This window comes from Xenopus tropicalis, chromosome 4, assembly GCF_000004195.4.
Source record: "Xenopus tropicalis strain Nigerian chromosome 4, UCB_Xtro_10.0, whole genome shotgun sequence".
In the NCBI taxonomy this organism is placed as follows: Eukaryota; Metazoa; Chordata; class Amphibia; order Anura; family Pipidae; genus Xenopus; species Xenopus tropicalis.
The window spans coordinates 131,188,486-131,214,988 of NC_030680.2; the positions used below are offsets into that span (position 1 = coordinate 131,188,486).

General features: G+C 42.4%; 1 protein-coding gene across 3 annotated transcripts in view; it reads right to left on the reverse strand.

Moving 5' to 3' along the window:
• The window catches only part of ssuh2 (ssu-2 homolog), a 34,381-nt gene extending 8,475 nt beyond the window's left edge, over positions 1–25,906 (reverse strand). The window contains exons 1-6 of one of the 3 annotated variants that reach the window (XM_002936240.5): positions 12,601–12,686; positions 7,561–7,646; positions 5,884–6,117; positions 5,219–5,297; positions 3,290–3,419; positions 2,726–2,786 (exon numbers count right to left, since the gene is read on the reverse strand). In XM_002936240.5, the coding sequence (XP_002936286.2) occupies positions 2,726–2,786; positions 3,290–3,419; positions 5,219–5,297; positions 5,884–6,117; positions 7,561–7,642 (586 nt within the window). In that variant the 5' untranslated portion in view covers positions 7,643–7,646; positions 12,601–12,686. Of the gene's footprint in view, positions 1–2,725; positions 2,787–3,289; positions 3,420–5,218; positions 5,298–5,883; positions 6,118–7,560; positions 7,647–8,802; positions 8,867–12,600; positions 12,687–25,603 lie in introns of those variants that run through there. The other 2 variants (XM_031901158.1, XM_004914134.4) reach the window with 2 other exon arrangements.
• Between the last annotated feature and the right edge of the window lie 597 nt (positions 25,907–26,503).

Genomic DNA, 26,503 nt, shown 5'->3' on the forward strand with positions numbered 1-26,503 from the left:
AATTATTAGTGTATGCACACCTTTTCTGAGTCCGTAGTTTACCTAACACATATGTAGTCAAATTCAGAACAAGGTTCAAAAATAAGGGCCGGCAGCTAGAGGCCAGTTACATTTACTCACGTGTTTAATTACAAAGCGGGGGAGAATGGATTGGCAGAAGTGGTAAATCAAGCTATAAATCTGTTCATTGACACTCCAATAAATAACTGTATCTAAAAACACATATGTACACATAGAGGGGAAATGAAGGACAGCGGACAAAGGAAGCCTCATAGGCACATAGAGGGGAATAAATGCGATAGTCCAGCAATAGATTCAAGTAAATATATCAATAAATACTTGGGGAGGGTACCGGGAAAGCATTCACACTGCTATACTCCCGCCAGACTGCTTTTCAGATCTGAGGCCAAAAGTGCTCATTGAGCAAACCCAAACTCCTAACAACATCCACCACCCCTGTGCTGAATACGGCCTTAATATGCCGGTCAATTGAAGTCAGAACCCACTCCCATGTATATTTAATCGCTGCCCCGACGCATACCTCTACAAAGCTAACAGCCACCTCCCCCCGGATACCCCTTCTCAGTGCTGCCACCGGCTATCAGAAGCCGCTTCCATTCTTAGACAAGTGCATCAAATACCCATCCCCTCGCTTCTACCTGCGGCTATCATGAGCCGCCTACACTCGGCACAAGCGTGCCGGTCAATTAACTAGCTGGCTAACTAGCAGAATCTCGCCCGCCCCGCCCTACGCGTTTCGTCACCAACGTGACTTCGTCAGGGGCATATGAGGGGCATGTCTCATGTCCTCCACTCCTTATAACAGCAAAACTAGTGACGTAACTGGAGTTTCAAAGCGGTCCTCTGGCGACACCTAGTGGCCAAACATAGTGGGGTATCCGGGGGGGGGAGGTGGCTGTTAGCTTTGTAGAGGTATGCGTCGGGGCAGCGATTAAATATACATGGGAGTGGGTTCTGACTTCGATTGACCGGCATATTAAGGCATATTCAGCACAGGGGTGGTGGATGTTGTTAGGAGTTTGGGTTTGCTCAATGAGCACTTTTGGCCTCAGATCTGAAAAGCAGTCTGGCGGGAGTATAACAGTGTGAATGCTTTCCCGGTACCCTCCCCAAGTATTTATTGATATATTTACTTGAATCTATTGCTGGACTATCCCATTTATTCCCCTGTATGTGCCTATGAGGCTTCCTTTGTCCGCTGTCCTTCATTTCCCCTCTGTGTGTACATGTGTGTCTTTAGATACAGTTATTTATTGGTGTGTCAATGAACAGATTTATAGCTTGATTTACCACTTCTGCCATTCTCCCCCGCTTTGTAATTAAACGTGAGTAAATGTAACTGGCCTCTAGCTGCCGGCCCTTATTTTTGAGCCTTGTCCTGAATTTGACTACATTTGTATTAGGTAAACTACGGACTCAGAAAAGGTGTGCATACACTAATAATTGGTTTTAACTAATTTAGCACTAATTGACACATGTGATATATATTCATTAATGGTTTTATATGTAAAATAAAAGTTATATTTTAATCCAAACAGAGAACGCACAAAATCTATTTCTTGCTTTGTTTAGTATTTATGGGTGGGAGACACCTTGTGCAGGTCTGTTTTGTTTACGGATAGGTGTTTTGAGTATTTTCCTTTGTATTATTTCAAACAAGCCAGGAGCATCATGGGAAATGTAGTTCTCAATTAAATATTCAATGAATGTTAAGAATGACTTTATCAAATTCCTTGTATATTCAGCTGGTAGATCACCTCTAATAGTCTTACATAGTTATGTAGGGGGACATTTTACAATAGGGGGAAATAAATTCCCTATATAAATAATTAAATATATGGTATAAAGGTTAGTTTTATACTAGTGACCCCACTAAATAAGGTTGGACAGCAATCTCAGGTATAGCCTTTGGCATATGATGGAGGTTGGAGTTTGTTCTGATTTTAAGCCTTTCTGAAAGTGCAAAAGAGGGATACAGAAGGTGGGGGGTCAGTATAATTTTGAGAACCCCCCCCCACCCCAGTATTTTATGTTCTTTGCATTTCTATGTACATTAAACCCCTGGGGGCCCATGTCATGCCCTTTTTGCCCTAAATCATATTGACTTCTCTGGACTGAAATATTGTTTGCTACTAGTTGTACTGGCAGAATGTGCGTTTAGCTGTGGGCAGTGTTGGCACAAGTATATAGTGTTGATTTACAATGCCCTACGCAGTGTGCAAAGTGCCAAGAAGTGCAATCAAATCTTTTAGTTTTCATTTTGCCCACTGCGTGGGACATTATTTGAATAGCTGCAGTCCTCTGTACTCCCTTTCAAAGCACAAAGACCAGTGGCCTGCATTAGGCTGTGCTAGATTCAAAAGGGCCGAGTGATGGGAGGCACAAATGCACTTCTGTTATTGCGCCCCCTGGGGTCTTGCATGAGGGATTACCAGCTGTTGGATGTTGGATTTACTAACTCCAATTCATGTATCAGTAATACCTACAGTTGCAGGAAATTGTTTCTAGACCCTGGCTCAGATGGCTCAGACTGTGACTCTGTTTTACTAGATCAATATCTTACCATTTTCCTTTGAAACAAATTCTGTGCTATGTTGAGTTATGGGGAGTTATGTGATATCAAGACAAACTTTGCACCATCTGTATCATTATTGTTTGGGGAGTGGAAAAGGGACACTCATTTCAGTCTGCCTTTGCTACTGACCATCAAAAGGCTTTGTCTGCCAGTTGAACTCCCGCGACTCTGTGAAGGTTTCCAAGCGATACTGAAAAGTAATCAGGTGACAAAAATATCAGATGATAATCAGAGTCTAGGACACAAAATAATATTGTTTTTGTGGAGGGGGGGGGGGGTTCTACCAGTGCTAAAGACACAAGTGCTGGGGCAATAATGACTACATGAACCACTTGCACCCCTAGCATTAGTAGTTGCATAGCAAAACACGACTCAATTGATCCTCTAGCACTCTTGACTTGCAACACAATGACACACAAGGTAGGGACATGGCAGGGGACTTTCATGTCTTGTGCCCAACCTGCCCATTTTTTTACTCAGTAGTGGATACAACTCTTTGCCAGTTTACAGAGTTGCAACTTAAAAAATATCACTGGGACAAAGTGCAAAAATACATGGTCCATCTATTCATTTAGTCCTCTCCCAGTGAGACTATACCGCCCAAATATAAGTTCCAATGCCTGACAGGAGAGCAACAGAATAAAGGGCTTGCAAGTACAGTGGGGCCAAGGTTAAAATAAGAGGAGAACTCACCCTGTAGGTATTAAAGGAAGTGAATTCCTTGAATACCATATCTTGTGCTGGTGAGGTGCCATAGCAACACGATTCCTTGGCGTATTGTAGAAAGGCTTCTTTGGCAGCATCTTCTGAGATACACGGGATCCTGCAGAAGAAGGATTCAACAATGGCTACATTAGATGCTGCTGAAAAATCTGTTAACTAATGTTTGTGCCTTCCTACTGCATATATTATTGGAGGGGATTGATCTCGTCACAGGTATCAGCCCTAGCGTATTGCATATTCAGTGGTGTCTTCACTTCTCTGTGCCTCCATATATCAGAAGTCCCTTCTCTGGTGGGTGTCATTCTATGTATCCTGGAGATATCCTATTAGTCACTTCAAATTCTCATTCACTAAATCCCTTGCTCTAGATTGCAGTATGGTGTTCTAAATGACTTAGGGTTCTTGGTTCTGCTACTGAAGCCTCCTGCCATCAGGCTCCATATTCTCTGAAGAGGAAGAACACAACTCACCTCCCCTTTGTATAGCGAGTATTACCCATAAAACTCCTAAGCCAATAGGAACACACAAATTTGAAGATGCTCCCAGAAGCTCCCCATCTTCTTTTCTACTGATTCACAGCACATACTCTGGGCCGCAGTCACTTACCTGAACGTACGGCTCAATGCAGGGGCATAACTACAGAGGAAGCAGACCCTGTGGCTTCAGGGGGGGGGCAGAAGGTATGGAGGGCCCCATATATTGGTAAAACAGGTCAACCTCTGGATATTTTGGGGGCCCTAAAATTACTTTGCTGTGGGGCCCAGTAACATCTAGTTACGCCACTAGATCAACACACAATATATTTCTTTCTTAAATGCAGGCATGGGATTTATCTAGAAACTCGTTATCCAGAAAGCTTGGAATTATGGGAAGATCATCTCCCATAGACTCCATTTTAATCAAATAATTACAATTTTTAAAAATTATTTCCTTGTTGTCTCTAATAATAAAACAGTACCTGTACTTGATCCCAACTAAGATATAATTAATCCTTATTGGGGGCAGAACAGCCCTATTGGGTTTATTTAATGGTTAAATGATTCCCTTTTCTCTGTAATAATAAAACAGTACCTGTACTTGATCCCAACTAAGATATAATTACCCCTTATTGGGGGCAGAACAGTCCAATTGGGTTTATTTAATGGTTAAATGATTCCCCTTTTCTTTGTAATAATAAAACAGTACCTGTACTTGATCCCAACTAAGATATAATTACCCCTTATTGGGGCAGAACAGCCCTATTGGGTTTATTTAATGGGTAAATGATTCCCTTTTCTCTGTAATAATAAAACAGTACCTGTACTTGATCCCAACTAAGATATAATTACCCCTTATTGGGGGCAGAACAGCCCTATTGGGTTTATTTAATGGTTAATTCATTCCCTTTTCTCTGTAATAATAAAACAGTACCTGTACTTGATCCCAACTAAGATATAATTACCCCTTATTGGGGCAGAACAGCCCTATTGGGTTTATTTAATGGGCAAATGATTCCCTTTTCTCTGTAATAATAAAACAGTACCTGTACTTGATCCCAACTAAGATATAATTAATCCTTACTGGAGGGAAAATGATTCTATTGGGCTTAATTAATGTTTACATTATTTTTTAGCAGACTCAAGGCATGGACATCAATATTACAGAACAATCCAGGGGTCCAGAAAACCCCCAGTCCTGTGCATTCTGGATAACAGGTCCCACACCTGTAACATGATAGCATTACTGCTATACTAAATTTCTAACTTTCATTACATTCCTCAATTGGATTCTGCTGGGACCGCAAGCTTGTTACATTCAGAGGCCTGAATAAAGCAGACTATTGGCAGATAAAAAGCAAACACCCTTCTAACAGCAAGGACTTTAAAAAAAATGGTAAGGGGTAATTCTAGAGAATCTTACGTCCATTCAGCGTTTTCAGGAGATGGTACAGCGGGACCTGGGATCAAGGCTGGAGGAGGAGGAGGAAGGAACCTCCCACCTAAATATAAATAAATAAAAATCAGCATTTCTCTTTAGAAAAACATACCATAACTTCCAAGATAATAGAAACATGTAGGCAATGAATACCCAGCAAAGTGAAAGCAGATGCTGCTATACCATGTCAGGCAAAATGCACAAAATTGTCTCTGGTGTTGGCACTGTCTCATCCAAATTATCCTCATCCAGTTATTATATATTATCTATACAGCAATTATTCAACCTGCTGTGGTTATATTCTTCCTTGACAGATGTAAATGGATCATTTTTCTAGACTGACATAACATGATTTCCCATTGTACTGATTGCAATATGAATGTGCTCTCTAACCCTCAATGGAAATGGATGGGACTTGTGCTTCCATTTATAAAACAGGCTCTGATCCTGATACTTGACTCTCCATTAATCACTAACTTAAATAGCGTGGAGTTTTCCATTTGACAAAGGGCTAATATTGATTTGAAAACTGAGCACCTCACGTGGTTCTCTATACTATTCTTCACCTAGGACCGCTATCCTAAGCTTCTTTATAGGGTTTATTCTAGAATACCAAAGAAGTCAAAGAACGCATGATTTGTTTCACTTACTGTTATCACCAATTCCTTCATAGCCAGGCACAGGACCAAACATATCAGATGAAGGAGCTGTCGGGCCAATTGCACCTGGACCAAGGAGAGGCGCTGAGGGGCTATCCATTCCAACAGGTGGATAAGTGGGTGCAGCCAGGCTGCTGTTTAGATTTGGATATGGACTCACTGGAGCCACAAAAGGAGCTGCACCCATTGACTGGGAAGGTGGAGGACCATACATCGTGTTCACTCCTGGTAAGGGAAGAGGAAATATTTGTGAAGAATAGAAAGATGGGTATTAAAGGGGACCTGTCACCCCAAGACATAACTCCAAATTATTTTCTATATTGTTAGTTAAGCAAAATAAACGTTACTTACGCTATATAAAAAATATAAATCGTGTTTCCTTCCGTCTTGGAATTACTCGATCAAAGCAAGCAGGCAGGCACCATTTTGTGGCACTGTTATTAAGGCAAGCTTTGTATCATGCCAAAATCTTGTTTATGTGCCAGAATGGGGGACCAGATGCCCATGCCCATGCACTGGCTACACAATTAGATGAGGAGGAGGGAGGGGAAAAGTGTGATGTGCAGTGATATCTAGGTAGTGCTGAATGGAAAGCTAAAGTTATTGTCTGCCCTGCCTCTATGCCTAAGGCATAGAGGCAGGGCAGGCAATATATGATTGACAGCTGGGATTTTTAAATGCCTTTATAATGGGTTTGGATGACTTAATATAAAAAGGAATTTGGGTTTCATGTTTAATTTGAAAATGACTTTTATTATACAGCTTTTTATGTCTGGGTGACAGGTCCACTTTAAATAGTTTTTCTACTCACTTGTCCCTGACTTGAGAAAATGAACCCTTAATTTTACATGGTAGACACTTGCGGATTTCTTGGTCTTCATCGAGGGAGTGCACAAGTTCCACTCATATATAAATTTCTATGGAACATGGCAGGGATAGAAACTAAAACTGGCAGGGATAGAAACTAATACTGGATAGATTTTTGAGGGATTTATAGCACTATTTTGTGTGGCTAATTAATCTCCTAGTACAAGGATTGCCTTTTCGCTAATGCGAAAGAACGCAGCTAATGACTATTAATGGGTAACATTCTTTATTAAAATACCAGTAATAATCTCCTGAAAATGATTGTATGTATGTATGTATATCTTTATTTATAAAGCGCTACTTATGTACGCAGCGCTGTACAGTAGAATTCATTTATACAAACGGGTTATTAAGATAATAACAGATAAAGATTGTGTTATAATCTTAATAGCCAAATTCAACCAATAAAATGTATAAGTCAATTGTAGGTCCAAAATGCAGGTCCATTTTAGAATCTTTGTACTACATGTCAGGCATTTTAATGATTGATATGGAATAAAGGATTTTAGTCATTGTCTGGTGTGCAAGCCATTTAGTTCTGACTAAAGTGGACCTACAAACACAGGTATTTGCTTTTATAACTACCAGCTATAAGGGAAATAAGAAGCCACTTTCGGAGTTTCGTCACCTGAATAAAAGCAAAAAGTATTTTCCCATATTTTTCTGGGTGTCCTTTCCTTTTTCGGAATTACTTATATTGAATTCCAGGGGGTGTCATGACTTATAGTAGGTACGGGTCTGGCCTTAAGTTTAGTGAGAGCGTGAATCTGTATGAGATGGAAAGTGTTAGTAATTGCTTACCGGGATATGCATTCATCATGGGCTGGGATGGTTGACCCATTAGGTGGGGTTGGGCCACTGATCCATAATAATTCCCTTCCATGTTCCTGGAAAATGTAATGTATAATGAATGGCAAAATATATAAATAGTTCCCCTTCCACTGGTCCCTTTGCAAATAGAAATGGATGGCAAAGGTAAAAACATTTTTTATGGAAACAGGAAAATCAAAAGATCAAAATTGTGCCATGTTGAAAATTCTATCCAACCAACGATCATATTGAAGCACCAGATCATTGGAGCTGTCTGACAATTTGATTAAGACATGTATTGGCCGGTCTGGCTACCAGTGTACTGTATATATCCAAACTAAGTAATGATCAGCCTACTTAGCATCTGGGTTAAATAGACAGACCTACATGTATGTCCCAGAGAAACACCCCTTCCTCCCCAGTGATCCTTGTAGCTCACCTGTTACCCTGGGCTGCCCCTCTTCTTTAAATAAAAAAAAAAAAAAAAACACACCAGCTTGGGGTATTGTTTGATTAGTACCACGTTATTTCATATGTCCAGTACCCTGTGCTGTACAGAAAATGTGCCCAAGCACAATGGTGGCACAGAGCTCAGTAAACAGTACCTCGGGCTGATGTGCTGAGGAAGGATATTGCTCCCAGGGGTAGCAGGGGTAACCAATGACTTGGCACCCCTCAGTGACTTTATCTTTCTTTTAAACCTTTGCAACCAGATTGAAATTCCAAGCCTGAGATTCGCAGTGCAGAAACCTGTGATTATTTGCAATTTTGAACATGAACTTCCCCTGTACAGAGGAGAAAGCAAAACTACTCCTTGCTGTTTGGAAAACTAGAAAACTAGAAATCTTTGTATTGCTTCTTTAACCAGAACACCAGGGGAGGATTAATGCGTTACAGACACTGCTAAAGCGTGGAAATCTGTCATAAAAATCTTTATTACAGCAGTGGGAGGGAGGGTGTGACACAGGTTTGATATTCCTTATATACTGGTTGTACTTATTCCCGTCATAAATACCAATCCCTGCAATTTCAACTACAATAAAAAGTTTAAGAAGATCTACTAGGAGTGTGGGGGTGAAACTGCGAGTGTCAGCTGACTGTAGCTCTGCAACTCCCTGTGTGTCTGTATCACTGTGTATATGAATCCGTACTAACTGCCACCCTGTCCCTTGCACTGACCCTGCCAGCTTTATACCAGCCCTGCCATACAAGCTGAGAATATTCCCCGTCTACCTGAGCAGCTTGTGTTCCTCCATTCTCTCGAGCATTTCAGACACACAAAGCACAAAGGAAGAAAAACTGAGCGACGTCAGTCACTTCCTCGTTTGTCATTATAATGGAGAACGTTATACTTCCTGCCTGGGCTGGGAAATACTAACCCGTACTACAGAATTACACTCAGATTGGGCTCAGTTTATAGCATGTAGTTCATGCATTGTGTGGTATTTTATATCATTCTTCTGTTTATGTATACAAAAAAAAAAAAACACCTTTGGTGCAACAGACATTTTACATTTATGGATTTAATTTTGAGATCACAAAATATTGTTACCTCTATGTTGGCTAGAAAATACCTGTCCAGCTAGATTTGAGGTAGAGCCAGGGTCGGACTGGGGGGTGAAGGGCCCACCGGGGCTCCTGTCCCAGGGGCCCTACAGGTGCCCCCAGCCGAGCGCGTCCCCTTACCCCCCCAGGGGCCCCCCTAACCCCCCTCGCAGGGCCCCCCACCCGACGTCCTCCCCCCAGCGCGCAAATTTGACGGGAGGGGGAGTGCTGGTAAGGGTCGGGTCTGGGCCGCTGGGGCCCACTAGAACCCTGGATAGAGCATTAGTTACATTAGACTAGGGGTGCCCAGACATTTGCGCGCGGTGATTGACTCTGGCTCCTCCCCACGTACGTTGCAGTGTAGGTACGCATACCCAGTAAAAGCGCCGCACTTCTGCATTCACCCCACACTTCCGCATTTCCTGGCTTAGACGCAGTCCACGGGTGATCGACTGGTGGACCGCAATCAATGTTTTGGCCACCCCTGCATTAGACTCTGTAGGGACCCTATGGTTTTAAACCCTACCTTTCCTTTTCTCCTTGTAACTAGGCGAGGTTGAATGTATCTAGCTGGTATTAACATATATCTAATTATTGGCTCAAGGCTAGACCACACCCTACCACACTTTAATATAGTGTTAGGAAAAGGGTGGATTCTTCTTTGCCTGCAGCATTTGTTCTGCGTGGATGCTCCTTGAAGCCTGGGATCCACACCAGCCCAGAAGTGTTAGGCCCTAAGGGGACAATTACCTTTAGTGAAGTCAGGGACAGAGACCCCGTGAACGAGGTAAAGCTAGAACAGGTAGAATAACTAATAGCACTTTCAAGGAAAGTGAGAAAGTCAGAACTAGAAAGAGCAGCTTCCTTGCTCCATCCAGGTTAGGAGAGTAAAGGAGTAGTCTCCTACAGGCTTACTTGCCTTAGATTAGGGACACAGAAGTGCCAGGAACATAGGCCAGCAATTAACTCTGCCCGACCTCTACCAAGAGAAGGGATAAACTGGTGAGCTTGCCTCCTGTCACTCCTGTTGGTTGTCTTACCCTGCCCAACCTCTTTATGAGAAGGGATAAACCGGTGGGCACCATACTTCAACTGCTTAATCTGCATTACCATCAGTTGTACTGCTGAATGCCCATCTACCTCATAGGAGTGTATATTAACCCTGCACTTATATGCTTTTGTCCTGGACAATAAACAGTTATCAGTTGGTTCACAAGAGCTCCTGGCATCCATTCCATTATTTATCTGTGGCAGTGGGAGATGTAGTCCATAAGCACCTTCCATATAGCAAAGGCCCATCCTATGAATCCGAGTCACATGTACCCCATGCTCTATTCACTAGCTGGACATAACTGACTTATACTGCCAAATAGGGGTTACAACTCTAACATACCAGGATGGGCCTTTGCTATCTAAAAGGGCTAAATGGTGTAGTGCACTACAACTTACTTAGGCTGTCTGCTAAAATGAAAATAAAGAAGGTTCTTGCAGCAAACAAACTAATTTATTGTCCAAGACAATGCAGCAGGGTAAATAGCAATGACCAGGGGGGGGGCGTGGCTGCATGGCGCGGGAGTAAGATGCACTCACACTGAGCTCTGTGGCACAGACAGCAAAAGAAGCAGTTTCTGGCAATCTTAAACAAGATGGGGAAACACAGCAAACACATAACAACCGCTAACCATCCCAGGCACAAAGAATTACCTCTATCAGGCGGCATCAAGCAGTTTTTCCCGCGCTCACAGGAAACTTCTGAACCCCCGGACAGAGACAACATGGCGGAAAGGCCCCGCGACTTGATGGAAAGGCCCTGCACCAGCCCAGAATCACAGGCAGTCTCAGATACAGCATCTGAGGTAGGCAGCAATCTGGAGGGGATTTTTAATATACTTGCACAAATGCCACGTAAAGCTGACCTACAAACTTTGGGTAGGGACCTTAAACACACTATATACACGGAAACGGCAGCACTTAAACAAGAACTAATCAATGTAAGGGACACGCTAGGAGAAATGGAGGACAGTATCACTCATCTAACAGCAGACACGCTGGCTAATACTAAATCTATACAAAAACATGACCAAGCTATCCTGGACCTAAGACGACATACGGAAGATCTGGAAAACCGTAGTCGCAGGTGTAACATACGAATTCGGGGCATACCAGAATCGGTACCGCAGGATGAGCTATGCGAGGTTGCGAATAAACTATTTCTGGAAGTTTTGAATGATACTGAAACCCCGGAAATACAAATTGAGAGAATACATAGAGCGGGCCCCCAGAGAGCCAATTTCCCCCGCGATGTACTGTGCTGCCTAGCTCGTTTTGAGATAAAAGAGCAAATTATACAGAAGGCCCGCAACACAAACGGGATACACTTTGAAGAGAACACAATTAATCTATACCAAGACTTGGCACTATCCACTATAAACCAACGTCACTTATTAAAACCTCTAAACTCGATGCTACGAGAGCGGGGGATATCATACAAATGGGGATTCCCTTTTGCCCTACTAGCACATAAAGGAGGTAAAACCTTCGCTTTACGTTACCCCATGGAAACTGAACAATTTTGCCAACATCTGGACGTACCGATACCAGACATTGCGGAATGGCGAAACTACGTGTTGGGGACACCAGAGGAAAGCCTCAGAACCACCCACAAGAGATCCCCACCACACCGCTCCCCAGGCGAGAGGTGACCCCATCTAGACAGTGGAGAAAGTGACTTAACACGCAATCTCCAGCTCGCTCACCAAGCGTTCCTCAAGACAAACGCCACCCGTAAGACCTAAAAACCCAACCTAAACTATAATCTAAACCATAACCCAGGAGCCGGCTTCTCCTCATATTCAACCACGAGAGAGCAACTACATTGACCCGTGAGACATATCTGGAAACCTAGAGAAACTTCGGCTGTGAAACATCGGCCTCTGTTAGGCCCACCAGGTTACACAAACGACTTATCCCTCTCTGATACCAGTACATACCCAACTGCCGTCATAACTAAGAATTAAAGATCTATGGGTTTGATTTATCCTTATTTAGTTACTGGGGATTAGGCCCACCAGGTTATGCGAATGGCCTATCCCCTCTTGATACTGATACATACTTAGTAACTGTTATAATGTTATAACTAAGACTTAAAAACTACAAGTTTGGTTTACCTTTATTTAGCCACAGGGGACTAAGCCCACTAGGTTATATGATTGACTTATCCTCTTCTGACATTGGTACTTAATCATTACTGTCATAACTAAGATTTAAAGATTTAAACATTTATGTGCTTGATCTAACTCTACGTAATCACAGGGGAACAATTTCGCTGATTTTACCCCCCCCCCCCTTCCCTCTCCCCCCCCAACTTTTTTTTTTTTCCCCTTTCCTGCTCCCCTTCTCATTACATGCTATTATTTCGAGATCAACAACTATTACTTGAAGTTAATATGCTATGTTATGTTAATATACTAAATGACGGTACCTTACCTTTCACGGTTGGACAGCGGACAATTAGAAACTAACACATCCCCAGCCAAGACTTCCCTAATCAGACAAGATTGACCCAGACTCTACAAGACATCCCCTTTATAGTCTGTGACACGGAGCCCGGAAGCGACCCCTAGCCAACTCCTACCCCCCCAGAGGACTACGCTCCTATACCACGGAAACAGAAATAACTGGACAAACCAGTTTTTCTAGTGGTCTAACATCCCCTCATCTATTACCCCACTTTACTTCCCTCATTTCGGATACTCACACTTCCCCTCTCCCCCACCCCCCTATCCCTTAAATTTTCTAAATTTAGTTTCCCCAGTTATTTCCCTGATCTAATCTCCTTACCTAAGGTACTTACACCTCTACATCCCCTCACTCCCCAATCCCTTAATCCTAACTAACACCCCCCAGGCAGGAATCCTACCTTACAATGCCTCAACCAGGCAAATTTCCACCCAAATCAACAAACCTAAAGGTTTATACAATTATAGCAAACGGTTTAAACTCACCCTGGAAAAGGAGGGCCTTGCTCCAAGAACTAAAAACTAACAAGATTCAGGTTGCATTAATACAGGAGACACATTACAAAATAGACCAGCCCCCGAAATGGTTTGACAGACATTATTCCACAATAATACATAGCGCCCCACAACTCACTAAGGTTAGAGGCACAGCTATTGTCCTAGCTAATGATCTGCAACTAGAAATCTTAGCTACTAAAACAGATCCCCAAGGGAATTATACATTCCTTAAGGGAAAACTGAACTCTGTAATATATACATTTGCCTCAATTTACCTGCCAAACAAAGAACAGGTGGATATTATGAACAAGATACACGACATACTGCTGCTATTTGCGGAAGGGACTCTAATAGTAGGTGGGGACCTGAATACCCCATTGGAACCTAAACTATAGATGCACAAAGGTATGAAACATACCACGGTCCTCAGCGCTTTAGATAAAGTTCCAGTGGGGTACTGTAATGGCTGTGATACTGCTGCGGTAAGTAAGTAAGTAAGAAGATGAAGCGTACCGCGGTACGCGAAACGCGTTGAGTTTTATTTGCCTGATTACTTTCTACAGTCTGTAAGTAGTTTTATTTTTAGCAGATATTTTATATTAAATGATTTTACACTATTTTGGCGTTTTTCCTCTCTCCGTTTGAACTGGGGATTTGCCTACATCCGATCTGGTCTCCTACTGTTGAGCCTGACTCTGTCGCCCTCTGGTGAGCCTTTTGAGTCACTACACACAGTGGTGGACATAATAATTTGGTTAACACACAATAAGGTGATTGGTTTAGTTATTTGAACAAAGTTTCAAAACGTTATCACACTATCAGTTGTTTTGTTTCACTTTATACATGCGCTTCCTTCACACTTTTCTGGAACCTAAACTAGACTGCTCCGCAGGAGCATCATCCCTCCCATTCACGCAAATCAAACGAATTAAACGACAATTACACTCACTTCAACTGTTAGACAGCTGGAGAATTTTTTGCCCTCAAGACAAGAACTATACTTTCTATTTGCATAGTCATGATACATATAGCAGGATAGATTACATATTCTCATCTCATAAGGCATTAGATGAGGTACAAAAAGTCACTATAGGCTCAATTACTTGGTCAGATCATGCACCAGTATTCCTAGATCCATCACTCAATATTACACCCAAGAAACATTTTTCCTGGAAGATTAATGATAGTTTACTTAGAAACCCGGATACCCTGGAAACCCTAACCAAAGCAACCAAGGAATATTTTGAAAATAACACTAATACCGCTAGTAATGCCATACTAGAATGGGAAGCATATAAATGCTTTATTAGAGGTATAGCTATACAACAGGGTGAGAAAATAAAAAGAGAAAAGAAACAGGAGTTACTCTTACATATTAAGAACCTGGAACTATCACACAAAACCTCTAGAACATCTCAACTTCTTACAGAACTAACAATAGCCCGCCAGGAATTAAAATCTATACTACAAACAGAGACCAATAGGGCCTCATTTCTGCTAAAGAAAATGTTCTATGATCATGGTAATAAATGTAGCAAAATGTTAGCTAGAATGCTTAAAGCTAAGGAACAAAAAAACCATATATTCAAAATGAAATCATCAACTGGCCAGATATATGATTCCCCTAAGGAGATTCACAAAATCCTGACAGAATTCTATAGGAAGCACTATCAGATCACAAACCAAAATGTACCCCCACCCCCCTCCGATACTCTACATACTCATTATGAGAATTATATAGCAGCTTCCCAGATGGGACAGGGTGATCAAGAATGGATAGACAATACAGAAATAGAAATGTCCACTCTAGAATTAGAGCAGGCGATTAAAAGTTCCCCGACGGGGAAATGTCCAGGCCCAGACAGATTTTCAATGGGATTCTACAAAACACTAAAACCACTACTTTTACCCCCTTTAACTAAAGCATTTAATGAAATTAAAAAAGGGGCATACTTGGTCTCCCACCTCCTTAGAAGCTCACATTAGCCTGGTTTTAAAAAAAGGGAAAGACCCAACCTCTCCAGCCAGTTATAGACCTATTTCATTAATTAACAATGACGTGAAACTGCTAGCAAACAGTTGAAGCCTGGCCTTTCAAAAATAATACACACGGATTAGGCAGGCTTCCTTCCCCGACGTGAAACACGAAACAATCTCAATAAAGTACAAAACGTTATAATGGCTGGAGAACGTAACAACACTCCCCTCTTCCTCCTCTCTACTGTTGCCGAAAAGGCCTTTGATAGAGTGAGATGGGACTTTATGTTTCACTGTCTAAAGCACATAGGACTAGGCCAAAATTCTTTGAAATGGATCCTATCGCTGTACTCCAACCCCATTGCCAGACTTAAAATAAATGGAACCCTTTCAGAATCTATACAGCTTCAGAATGGGACAAGACAAGGCTGCCCCCTCTCCCCACTCTTGTTTGTCCTAACTTTAGAACCCTTTCTCTCAACTATCCGCAATAACCCAAATATTCAAGGCATTAAGGTCGGAACAACCCAACACAAAATCTGCGCATATGCAGATGATTTGCTTTTTACTCTTTCCCAATCTATCACAACCCTACCAAACCTTGTAACAGAAATTGAACAATATAGCTCTATAAGCAACTTCAAAATAAACTATGAGCCTACCTCATACCTTGGTACTAGCCCTCAAAGACAAGTTTTCCTTCCCTTGGACCGCACATAAACTGACTTACTTAGGCATTTCTCTAACGGCTAATCATAAGGACTGGGCCTCTATTAGTTACCAAGCTATTCTCCAAGAAATTAAAACTAACATCAATGCCTGGATTAAAATGCCCTTATCATGGTTCGGCAGGTTCAACACTCTTAAAATGAATGTGTTGCCAAGATTATTGTACATCTTTCAAACCATCCCACTAAAACCACCCTCTGACTTTTTTCTTATGCTAAACAAGTTAACCCGCAAATTCATTTGGAATAACAAGCCACCCCGCATCAAACAAACCATCCTTCATCGCTCCAAAACAGAAGGGGGCCTAGGACTACCAAACTTTCAATTGTACCATCAGGCCTGCGTTCTACAACGAATTGTAGACTGGACATACTATGAGCATCACAAAGAATGGATACTCATTGAACAATCATTTGCGGAACAACCTCTCAGACTATTACCGTGGCTACTACCTAAACATCGCCAGGGCCTACATAGTTACATAGTTACATAGGGTTGAAAAAAGACCATTGTCCATCAAGTTCAACCCATCCGAGTAAACCCAGCACACAACCTATACTAACCAATCTATACACTCACATACATAAACTATATATATACAACCAGTAATACTAACTGTAGAAATTAGTATCACAATAGCCTTGGATATTCTGCTTGTTCAAAAACTCATCCAGGCCCCTCTTAAAGGCATTAACAGAATCTGCCATTACCACATCACTAGGAAGGGCATTCCATAACCTCACTGCCCTCACCGTGAAAAACCACCTACGCTGCTTCAAATGGAAGCTCCGTTCCTCTAATCTATAGGGGTGACCTCTGGTGCGCTGATTGTTTTTATGGGAAAAAAGAACATCCCCCATCTGCCTATAATCCCCTCTAATGTACTTGTACAGAGTAATCATGTCCCCTCGCAAGCGCCTCTTTTCCAGAGAAAACAACCCCAACCTCGACAGTCTAACCTCATAGCTTAAATCTTCCATCCCCTTTACCAGTTTAGTTGCACGTCTCTGCACTCTCTCCAGCTCATTAATATCCTTCTTAAGGACTGGAGCCCAAAACTGCACTGCATACTCAAGGTGAGGCCTTACCAGGGACCTATAAAGCGGCAAAAATATGTTCTCATCCCTTGAGTCAATGCCCTTTTTTATACAAGACAGCACTTTATTTGCTTTAGTAGCCACAGAATGACACTGCCTGGAATTGGACAACTTGTGATCTACAAAAACCCCTAGATCCTTCTCCATTAAGGAAACCCCCAACACACTACCATTCAGTAGATAGTTTGCGTTTATATTATTCCTACCAAAGTGCATAACTTTGCACTTATCAACATTGAACCTCATTTTCCAGTTTGCTGCCCTGTTTTCCAATTTTGTCAAATCGCTCTGCAAAGCGGCAGCATCCTGCATGGAACTTATAGTTTTGCACAATTTAGTGTCATCAGCAAAAATAGAAACAGTACTGTCTATGCCCACCTCCAGGTCATTAATAAACAAGTTAAAAAGCAAAGGACCAAGGACTGACCCCTGCGGTACTCCACTAACCACACTGGCCCAATTAGAAAATGTTCCATTTACCACCACTCTTTGTACTCTATCCTTCAGCCAGTTCTCTATCCAATTACAAATATTATGTTCTAGGCCAATATTCCCCAATTTGATCATTAACCTTCTGTGAGGTACTGTATCAAACGCTTTAGCAAAATCTAAGTAGATGACATCAACTGCCATTCCAGCATCAAGGTTCCTACTCACCTCCTCATAAAAGGCAACTAAATTAGTCTGGCAAGATCTGTTACGCATAAAACCATGCTGGCACAAACTAATAGTATCGTGAACTGCAATGTATTCAACTATCCTATCCCTTATTACCCCTTCCAGAAGCTTTCCTACTACTGATGTCAGACTAACAGGCCTATAGTTTTCAGGCTGAGAACGAGATCCCTTTTTAAATAATGGCACCACATTAGCAATCCGCCAGTCTCTCGGCACCATGCCAAACCTCAACGAATCCTGAAAAATTATGTGAAGAGGCTTGGCAATCACAGCGCTCAGCTCATTTAATACCCTGGGATGAATCCCATCCGGTCCTGGACCTTTGTTTACCTTTACATGTTCAAGTCTCTACGGAATGGACATCCTCTGCTCGACTATGCACTGGACACATGGGACTCACTCAAACATAAATATAAACTAACATCAGAACATTCATTAATGATCCCTCTAACAAACAACCCTGCCTTCCCTCCTGGTCTACAAAAAGGCTACTTTGCAGCATGGCAACAAGACACAGTATCACAAATCTTCCATTTGTGTCCTAAAGCCTCTTTACCCCGATGGGAACAAATGCAAATCACCTTTACTCTACCGAATTCAGAACGCTTCAAATAACACCAATTAACAAGCTTCATCTCACCCATCCTTAAAGGCAACACTGGAGATCAACTTTACACCACCTTTGAAAAGCTATGCCGACAAAAAACGCCTCCTTCACGCAATATCTCCACTATATATCAAAATCTATTATCACAAACAACTGCCTCCTCCCCGAAACCACTACATTTTTTAAAATGGGAAAAAGCGCTAAATATACAATTCACAGAACAAGATCTGGAAGGAATAATACTTAAATCCTTCACGGGACAAAGGAGCTGCAGAATATTAGAAAACAATTACAAAATTCTCACCGGTTGGTACCACACTCCCGCCAAACTCAGCAAAATTTTCCTGGAACTTCGGCCAATTGTTGGCGATGCGGTGAGTCACCAGGCACTCTCATACATATATTATGGGATTGCCCGGAGATAAAGAAATACTGGACTGAAATACTACAGATTTGCAATGATAAACTACAGTTAGACATCCGTAACGACCCAGCAACAGTACTACTACATCACAACACCCAGCCGACTTCAACATATAAGAAGTCACTCACTCAATACGCACTCAATGCGGCTAAAATATTAATCCCTAGAAAATGGAAATCCCCAACATTACCTACCATTACAGAATGGACTCAGGAAATGGAGGACATTTGCAACTTTGAGGACTTGCACACCGACTACCATAAAGCTAAACAAAACCACTGGGCCACTTGGCGACTTTGGCGAATGTACTTAGGAAAAGATCAAGGTTAACTGATTATATTGCATATACTGCCTAACAAATGCATGGGTGAAGACCCTGCCGAGCCATGTCCCTATTGCAGGCCAAAGACCAAAAGAGAAACAAAACCGAAACCAGTTAAAAAATAACTCAATCCAGCAACCAAATCACCCTGACAACGGACAGACCCTTTTTGATGCTTTTTATATTGGAATTGTATAATGCTATGTCGTATACAACATATTATGTTAATTATTTGCAATACTGCATGACATGCCTTTTTACTTCTGTAAATCTTACTCAGATATTATTTTGACACAAATGTTGGATTGTCACAAAACCCAATAAAAACGTTAAAAATTAAAAAAAAATAACAATGACAAGATCCACAGGCAAGGTAGCAGAGATGAGAGACATCACACTGTGACACCATGTGGAGACGGCTTAGGAACGTTTAAGGTTCATCCCTAGGATTTTGATGGCTTATGTGGGTCCATATAACTGTGCGAATATGAATTATACACTTTGTGAATCTGGTAAACACAAAAAAAAAATGTCCCTTTACTAATATGAATTTTGTCAATAGGAAATGACCCAGGCAAGACTGCGCCCCCTTAGTGCTCATTCTAGGATCACTTGCCCTCAGGCACAAGAGCAGCGCCAGGAGGCACAGCCAATCCCTAAGGTAGGTGGCAAGGCCAGGGCCCATGTGAGCTGCACCTCCTACTGTACCTTGCTCATGTGAATGACAAGTAGGGTACAGAGCAGGTAGGGGATGGATGGGGGCGCACCTATGTGCCTCCCCCCACCCGCACTTCACTAATACAGCACTAACTAACTAAAGCAAATACCAAACTAATTGGCACATTTGTGACCCCAAGTGCAGTGTGCAAAGTGCAAAAAAGATATGAAGATATGGAGTGGAAGGTAAGGACAGGGCTATTTCAGAACACAGCACAAAGGGGGCCGCAAGTGTTCCTAGAATGAACTGTAACATAAAAAGCTATAACTATAAGCCCATGGGCCCAGGTACAAGCCCCCCGCCCACCTAGAAGATTGTTCTGCAGAATCCCCTGTGGGGCCCCATTGGGGGTGGGCCCAGCCTCACAGTAGTTACACCACTGCATTTTGTGCACCAGTATATCCTATGTATGTCCTGGTATGGTCTACTAGATGGCCTACTATATCCTATAGGCCAGTTGTTGTTGAACTTCATAGGTTTAAGCCATCTTTTGAGGTCCAGAGTTGGTTCAGGGGGCCAGATACAGATATATGAAAACATTGCTGTATACATGAAAAATATTTACAACAACAAACAATTGTTCATCTCTAATCAATTTTGTTGTTAGGCAAACTGCCCAAGGTCCCAGTAATTATCAATTCGCTCCTGACGGACTCACCAGGAAATGCTCAAGATGGCCAGCGCCTGAGTTTGTGAACCACAGTTATACGCATGGGGTAATATTTTAAACAATCTTAGGCACTGTGACCCAGCATTCAGCTTGCAGAGCGCCTGCTTTTGTTGCCAATCACGGTAATCCAGGCAACTGGAACTGACGACGACCAAGGTGGCAGCTGCAGCACAATGTAATACAGCAGCACAATTTGGATTTTCATGTTTTCAATAAAGCAGTTTGGGAGGGGTCTGGAGGCCAATGAAATTGGGGTAAATTGGAAAAATGACAAAAAAAGAGTAAATTGTGCTTATTAACTACTGGAATTCATCATAAGTATGAGCTGCAATAGTGTGCAATATTAAGGCTGCAATAGTGTGCAATAGTGTGCAATATTAAGGCTGCAATAGTGTGCAATATTAAGCAATATCCTCTTTGCACAATTCAGATTAGAGGATAAGGTTAATTCATGTATCTTCTTTCCCAATGCCTCTCAGCTCATCATTGCACTATTAATGATACAGCATTAGTCTGGCCTGGACCTAATCACTATGAATGGGAACGGAGATCCTCTAGTAAATGTTTGTATGAGAAAGCAAATAACCAGCCCAGAGAACAGCAAAAGGGGCCACACCCAGTGACCAGGGCACCCAAGGTGGCTGGAAGTGGCCAAACAAGTAATTTGGACAATGGCTCGGTAATGTTACATTTTACTTCGAGTGTGCATAAAGAGCAATGTAAAGGACATATAAACGCTACATTTTCCTACTATGTATACAAGTTGGGCACATCTCCTCCACCTACACCGCATCATACGTACTGCATATACTCCCCCCTGTTCACTAGCACCATTACATTTGCCTAAACGAAGAGCAGCTTTTACCCTGTGGCCATTTTCCCTCATCAGGGACAATTATACATCTGCAAACGGCACCTCTGCACTGTAAAGTTCATGCAATGATGAATGCAGACTTACACAGGCAGAACATACTTTGATAAAAAAAAAGTCCTGCTTGGATTGAGCACTTTAATGGTTATGCTGAGCTCAGGAGAGGAGGTTAGGTGAAAAAACAGCAAAGTGCACAGCTAGAACAGAGTTTGCTGGTTTTCATAGAATGCCATCCCTTCATTGGCTGCTGGACTGGAGGACGAGTTTTTTAGAGGGGGAAAAGGAATCCCAAGTAATTAAGGGGAACATATTAAACAATATGTGTAAATTTTGCTTCTTATAAGGCTAATGCCACACGAGGTGAAGGGCAGATATTTTCGGCAAGCCTAAAAGCACTTGCTGAAAATTCCTACGCCTCCTACATGTGCCCGCACCCGAATGAATGAGATACGTTCGGGTGCAGGCACATGTAGCCAATATATGCGTGAAAACGCGAGATAATGCGAATCTTGCTTTTTCATGCGTATATCGGCTACATGTGCTTGCACCCGAGCGTATCTCATTCATTCGGGTGCAGGCACATGTAGGAGGCGTAGGGCGGAATTTTCAGCAAACGGTTTTAGGCTTGCCAAAAATATCCGCCCTACGCCTCGTCTGGCATTAGCCTAAGGTTTTAATAATACTACAAAGCATAATGACTCAGGCTAAAACTGTGCATCTAGAAATATGACCTGATCTCTGAAGAACTACAAAATGTAATTTAAGTTAAGCAAATCCATCTGTTTAAACTAACTATTGATTTAAGGTGTACTCTTTTCTTCTACATTTAGGGATGGGCAAAATGATTCGCCGCGCGAAGTCCTGAGCCACTTTCTTTGACATGGGGGACGTGAGCGTTAAAAGCGACTTTTACTGTTGCGCGGCAAAAATCATTGGGTCCATCCCTACTGACAATCCATTTGCTGCACAACATTCTACTCTAACACTATTAACCCCCACAGCCTAATCCACGGTGCAACACCTGAATGCAATTGGATAGACACTGATTTCCAAAAGGGGAGAACACCCCTTCCATTTAAATCTTTATTGTGCATCACAATACAATTATGGTGATTATTATAGAAGATAAATATCTTTCAGTTACTGTTGTGTACACAATTTAATGTTCTCCCCACACAAGAGCATAACAATTCAGTCAACACTTTGTACATCATCGTATGGTGATAATATAAACACAGGGTTAAATGATGCGCTGATGCACTGTGGGCCTGTGCTAGCGGGAATAGGATTTAGTTCTGATTTACTGTTAAAGCCATGTAATGTAATACAGATACAGTCAAAATACAGAGTTTAATGAAAATGGTGTAATCTAGCAATGTACATGTCAGGAAAAACTCCTTCAAAACCTTAATATACACCCAACCTATACCCATGTCCTTCAACTTAATGGGCAAGAGTGCCACAGCGACTTGGGAAGCAACACAAGTATGAAGAATGTACCTGGGGGTGCCAAATAAGGGCTGTGATTGGCTATTTGGTAGCCCTCCTATAGGAGACTCTGACAGTACACTAGGGGGCACATTTACTAATCCACGAATCCGAATCCCGAACGGCAAAAATTCGTATTGGAAACAAAAATTTCTGAACTTTTTCATTGCCATCGCAACTTTTTCGTATTTTTCACGACTTTACGTCGCAAATTTTTCGTATGGAACGAACGATCGTAAACGCCGGGAAAACCTTTGTGACTTTGATCCTTCAGTGCATGTCTGCATGGGCTCGATCAGTGCACTTAACGAACGATCAGTTGCATAACGGACGTTCTTACGTTCAATCTGAAAATTTCGGTTAGGTGACGAAAAGTCGGGGAACATATATGAAAAAGTCGTGGCGGCGACGAAAAAGTCGCAAAAATACCGATCATTACGAAAAAATCGCATTTGGACGCCTTAGGAGCGTTCGTGGATTAGTAAATGTGCACCTAGGTTTTTATGCAACTAAAACTTGCCTCCAACCCTGAGCTTCTTGTTGGGGTCCACTGCTCTATAATATAACTAAAAGTATTTTCCATACCATCACCTCTACCCCATAAAAAGAACCTGTAAAGAATTAAACGAATAAGAATATGTTTTATTAATCCATCTTATATACTCTTGTGCATGCGTTTTAAAAAGGATGAACTCCACATATTACTCCATTAACACTTTATATCAATGTTGCCCAGTGTCTTTCTGTCTCTTCAGTTTAGATGCAGTGGAAGAGCCAGCACCCTCTAACTATATAGCTAAGGGGCCACTGGTTGGACAAACTGTGATGCATGGGCGTTAGCCCAGGCCAAACAGTCACTACAGACAACTCTGCTGCTCAGCAGGTGCAAATCTTGCTTCATGCTCCTATGCAGGACAGGAATGTTAATCCGTGTTTGCTTTACTTTACTCCACCTTTGTGATTTCCTATACTGGATATTGTATCCGTCATGCAGCTAAACTACACTGAATCCCATGTAAAATCCTTCTGTTCAGATGCCTGTGGGCACATGTTAATCTGCAAAGGCATGTCCCACTTTAATAGGCAATGCAAAAAAACAAAAAATCAATCCAGTATGGGAGGTGCCACATTACATAAAGCAGCAAAAATAGCATCCTGAGCTCATTTCCTCTCTGACCCCATAACAAGAGCACTATTGACAAATCAATCCCATTGGGAGCAAGTGCCTTCATTGCCTATAGCTAGTGATGGGCGAAATGTTTCGCCAGGCTTGGATTCGCGGCGAATTTCTGCGTTTCGCCATTGGTGGATTGTTCTGCGAAATGGATGAAAAAATTTGCTGCAGAAAAATTCACGCACATCCAAAAATTGTCGCGGGCGAAAAAACAATAGCCACGGGCGACAAAACAATAGCCACACAACAAAACAATAGCCGCGAGACAAAAGAATAGCTGCGGGCGACAAAAGAATAGCTGCGGGCGACAAAACAATAGCTGGGCGACAAAAGAATAGCTGCGGGCGGCAATTTTTTTGACGCGCAACGTTTTCACTGTTTCACAATTTTTTCGCCATTTTGCGAAACGGGACAGATTCGCTCATCACTACCTATAGCTACACACGTAGCGTCTTCTTGGCAAGACAAAAAACACTTGCTGAGAATATGCCCCACCACTGTAAAATCATCCTACTTGTGCCTACTTGGGAGCATTGAATACGCTTGGGTGCGGGCACATGTAACCAATATCTGCCAAAAAAGTCTTATGGTTTTTGGCGGATATTATTGTACAGCACTGCGGAATATGTTGGCGCTTAATAATAATAAAATATTGGCTCCATTCAATGCTCCCCAGTGCAGGTACAAGTAGGATGATTTTACAATAATGGGTTGTATTTTCAGCTTGCCAAGAATACACTACATGTGGATTTAGCCTTTGGCTTAGGAGGATAAGATACACCCATTATTTCCTGCCCATTCTCTCCCCTCTCCAGCTCTTCCCATAAATGAGTCCCACCCATGAGATTATTTAAATGCCAAAGGCCCATTAGTGGGGGAAGGGAGAATGCGGTGTTTGGGATCCTGATACACACAATGCAACCTAATCTCATTTGCTTCCTGAGGAATCTCGGCAGAAATCAAGCATGGAGGGGAAGGAGGGCAGCAGGAGGGTTACATTAATGGACACATAGTATGTGCAGTGTTTTTTATTTTTAGTCTGCCTGGAATTGCCAGTCACAGTGATTTAAGTAAATATTATCCAATGACATGCGTTTGATAGTGGCCCCACCCTTATATATTGGACACACATGTTTTTAAGTAACCATGAAAGTGCATGCAGCAGGCTGCAACGGAGCAGTATTCTACCCTCCAACGTTCCCCTCTTGGTAATTTTTAACCATGTATCTAGACTGTAAGCTCTATGGGGCAGGGACCTCCATCCTCTTGTGTCTTTGACCTTAACTTATTGCAACTGTATCTTGTATTTATTGTTATACTTTGTATTTATCTATTATCTTAATAACACCCAGTTTATATTAATGTATTCTACTGTACAGCACTGCGTACATAAGTAGCGCTTTATAAATAAAGATATACATACATTCATACATACATGGTCCATAACACAGAAAGCATTAAAAAGGCAGAATATAGTGTTCTGGGGTCTCTACGGCCCCAGGTTATACATTTAACATTGCTATTAAAATAATGAGCATGATAGGGGAGCAGTGGAAACTGCTTGCTCTTTTCAAAGTGCACCTTTTTAAAGGGAAATAAGTAGTTGCATCTGCATTAAATGCTCCGGTACAGGGCAAAGGGGACAGAACTCTTCACCCTCTTGCAGCCATGCCGATGTGTGCCCTGTATAATGTATATGTAAATATGATGGGACATACCTCAGTAGTATTATTCCTGATCTTTTATGTTGCACTGGGAGCTGCTGTGCGTCTTGGAAAAGCTGTTATGGTTGAGATACCGGACACCAACAATGTGCTGAGGCTTTTTCAGAGGGTGGGTGGGGCTACTATTTGCTGTTTGTAACCCCTTCTGTTCTGAGTCTGAAACTGTACATTGTTTCTGTCTTTAGCTATTGGCTCCTGAAACAATGCAGTCGAAGTTAGGTTTCTTAATCAGATGATTTATGCTACATTATTTCAGGTCTCTGAACCAGGGGAGCCCAATCCCACACTTTATGTCTCATACTCCCTTCTTTCAGGGATCTCTTTTAGGGGCGGATTTAAGAATAGGGTGCCCTGAGGCCGCCCCCTTTCTCCGCCCACCCACCATCAACCCCCACCCTGCATGTGCGTGCCACTTAACTCACATATGGAGCAGTGGGGAGAGGACGCACTTAAATTTCTGCGCGTCTGGTCCCCATAGCTCCATATGTAAGCAAAATTTCAGTGCGACCAGGCGGCCTAAATTTGTACCACCCTAGGCTTGGGCATTTGTGGCCTTGCCACAAATCCGTGCCTGGTCTCTTTACCCCCCTGTACAGAGGGGCTTTATAAATAGTTGCTACTGATAATAATAATAGAGACCAGGGTTAAAGCATAAGTACCGTATTTTGCCAGGTACTTACCTGCACCTTGCTTCCTGGCAGGGGGGCACGGGGGGGGGACAATCGTTCCGGGCCCTGCTTCCTCAGGCTCCGGTGGTGTCCTCCACTATGTGCTGCATAGCCGCTCCTCCTGGGTGGGGAGCTGCGGCACATAGTGGGGGACACCACCGGAGCAGCAGGAGGCAGCTGGGAACTGAAAGATGCTTGGGGGCCCTGGGGGAAGCTGAAGGATGCT